Below are 3048 nucleotides of genomic sequence, written 5' to 3'. Positions count from 1 at the left end.
GAGAGAGAGAGAGAGAGAGAGAGAGAGAGAGACAGGCAGGCAGGCAGGCAGACAGACAGACAGACAGACAGACAGACAGACAAGATTTCTCACTGTCCTAAAACTCAGTAAGTTAGGCCAGCTGTCAGTGAGCTTCAGCCCAGGGATCTAGCCACCTATCTACCTCCCCATTACGGGGATTACAAGTACTTGGCTTTTTAATGTGGGTTTGTCCTAGTGAGGGTTTTTGTAACTGTGAAGAGACTCCATGACCACGGCTACTCTTATAAAAGAAGCCATTTAATTGGGGCTGGCTTATAGTTTCAGAGGATTAGTCTGTTTTCATGGCAAGAAGCATAGCAGCATGCAGGTAGACATAGTACTAAGAAGTAGCTGAGAGTTCTACATCTGGACCTGCAGGCAACAGGAAGAGAGCCAGCACGGGGCCTGGCTGGGCCTTTTGAAACCTGCAAGCCCACCCACAGTGACACACTTCCTCCAACAAGGCCACACCTCCTAATCCTTCTCAAGTACTGCTATTACCTGATTACTAATTGTTCAGTTCTGTGAGCCTATGGGGGCCATTCTTATTCAAACCACCACAGAGTTCTAGGGATGGAACTCAAGATTTCCATGACTTAGCTATCTCCTCAGCTCTGTTTGTTATTTTGAGACCAAGTCTGGATATAGTATTTGTCCCTTCTTCCAGGATGGCCTAGAACTCACGATGTAGACTAGGATGTACTCAAAACCAGATTTTCCTTCCTCTGCTTCCCAAGTGCTAGAATTACAGGTAGACAGGTACACAGCTTTTTAAATTACAGGAACACAGCTTTTTAAAGCTAAGGATCTTTGATTCAAGGGAACGACTCTTTCTTTTCTTTGGTCCTTATAATAAACTCATTGTTCTCATACTTAACAAAATGAGAATGATAAATTATAGTGATAATACAAATAATAGGTTTGTATTTAGAAGAGAGGGCAGTTGTGGGTTTTAATGAAAACATGAATGTGAAAGTAACTGCTTGTATACTAGGAGTTCCAATGGAATAATGACCATTGTTTTCTGATATGTCATTTCTTTTTTTTCTTGTTTTCAGAAATGATCAGAACAAGGAAGTAAGCCCACAACAGAGTCGCCGCACTAGAGCGACTGAGCGCGTTGAGATTGAACCAAGAAACAAGCGGAATAAGAATTAGTATGGGCTCTTGCCAGCTTTTCCGTACAGTGACCTGAATATGATATTTTTATTGCCGTGTGTGATTTCATATTTAGCAATATCTAAGGAAGATTTTTAAGTCTAAATTCAATTCTAGTTAATTTATTTTCATTCTTCTTTGCCTTCCTGAACAACAACAAAAACAAAAACAAAACAAAACAAAAAGAAAAGTTCTGAACTGACCCGTCTTGGTTAATCGCATCCTTCTTTTCCTTTAAGAAGTTCCTCCACTAAAATCACATTCACCAGCTTTGCACAATGTATACATTCTCTAGCAGGAGTGTTTGCCTTGGTTTGACTTCTCTATTTCAGGATGTTTTAAAGTCTTTTTTCAGTTTTTTTTTTTCCATTGGGGAGCAAATGTCAGAAGCAGTGTTGACAGTAGCGAGCCTACCGCTGAGAATAGGCACGCATTTGTCATCCACACACGCTTGGAAGCGCCTGGTGCCAGGCTGCCAGCAGCTTCTGCTTAGCACCCAAGCTGCATGTATTTGTTAAGCACACCTGTCTTTACATATAGAGTAGGTTTATAGTGGAAAGTCACAAAGTTAGTTTTATGGTTTTTGAAAAGCCAGGGAAGTTAGTATTGTGATTTAAGGGACAGTCACAATGACTGTGAAGCATATGTATGTACCTCTGAAGTAGCACTTAAATATTATTACTCTTAGTATTTCTCCACTGGTGTCAGGAAGATCTCCAGCTGTTAAACAAACAAAAAAGTGAAATAAATGATTTTATCAATGAATATACAATTTGTAATGTCCTTGAAACAGTGTCTTCTGAGTATTTGAATAGATGCTATAAATTTTATATTGCATTTGTCATAAAATGTGTTACTGTGTGAAAATGCCTTCAGTTCCCAGTTTCACCAGGTTTTTTTTTTTTTTTTTTCAGTTTTTTGAGACAGGGTTTCTCTGTGTAGCCCTGGCTGTCTGTTCTGGAACTCACTCTGTAGGCGAGTCTGGCCTCGAACCCAGAAATCCGCCTGCCTCTGCCTCCCAAGTGCTGGGATTAAAGGTTTGAGCCACCAACGCCCAGCCTTTGTTTCGTATTTCAAAGCCATCCTCTCCTTTGCCAACACCTCAGTCACATGATCTTTCATTCACTGTAGCATATGCAGCTGTGTTACATGCGAGTCTGTTACTGATGGGAAAACTGGTTTCTCTCCAAAGAACAGCTCTGTGAGCATGGGCTTTGGCTGTGCTTTGGAACTTCTGACAGGCATACCCCCAACCCCCCCCCACACACACACACACAGACACACAGACACACATACACACAGACACACACATACACACAGAGACACACACATACACACAGAGACACACAGTATAGCTGTTTAGCTACTATATAACTAAATTTTGTTACTATTATGAGTTGCAATGTAAATCTCTGTGTTTGATGGCCTTATGTCCTTCTATGTCTTTCTCTGTGTGGGGTTGTTAGGGTGGGGATCTCATTATGGCAAGAGTTGAATGTTTTCACACTGGCACTGCCATTAGTTGTCTTTATGTGTTCTCTTGAGTTTGGGAAATGGACAGCGAGACCACTCACTGAATCTGTGGGTGCATCCTATCTGAAATAAGTGAACAGAGGTTAACATGGGTGTGTTTTATATCACAGAGTTACCAGATATTAGGCTATAGTGAAAGCTGTATTTCATTAAAAATGACATAATCTGCTATCCATTAAACTGGAAGCAATTACTGTTAAATGTTTGGCAAGAGCATTTTGCAAAGAGAGATGAAACACAAGCTGAGAAACCAGGCACGTGAATTCAAATAGTAAGCTCTCAGTCACAGAATTGAGTAGCTGGAATGTAATGATGGCAAGTGTTCATTCCATTGTG

The 3048-nt window shown here is 40.8% G+C and overlaps 1 protein-coding gene across 6 annotated transcripts in view; it reads left to right on the top strand.

Moving 5' to 3' along the window:
• The window catches only part of Rad18 (RAD18 E3 ubiquitin protein ligase), a 77661-nt gene extending 75715 nt beyond the window's left edge, over positions 1-1946 (top strand). For all 6 annotated transcript variants that reach the window (XM_031382838.1, XM_031382839.1, XM_031382837.1 and 3 more), the window contains one exon: positions 1080-1946. In XM_031382838.1, the coding sequence (XP_031238698.1) occupies positions 1080-1179 (100 nt within the window). In that variant the 3' untranslated portion in view covers positions 1180-1946. The remainder of the gene's footprint in view (positions 1-1079) is intronic.
• Positions 1947-3048: the final 1102 nt, after the last annotated feature.

The sequence above is a fragment of the Mastomys coucha genome, unplaced genomic scaffold (genome assembly GCF_008632895.1).
Source record: "Mastomys coucha isolate ucsf_1 unplaced genomic scaffold, UCSF_Mcou_1 pScaffold20, whole genome shotgun sequence".
Classification (NCBI taxonomy): domain Eukaryota; kingdom Metazoa; phylum Chordata; class Mammalia; order Rodentia; family Muridae; genus Mastomys; species Mastomys coucha.
The sequence above is the reverse complement of the archived record's forward strand: the minus strand, read 5'-3'. Positions and strand labels throughout refer to the sequence as shown.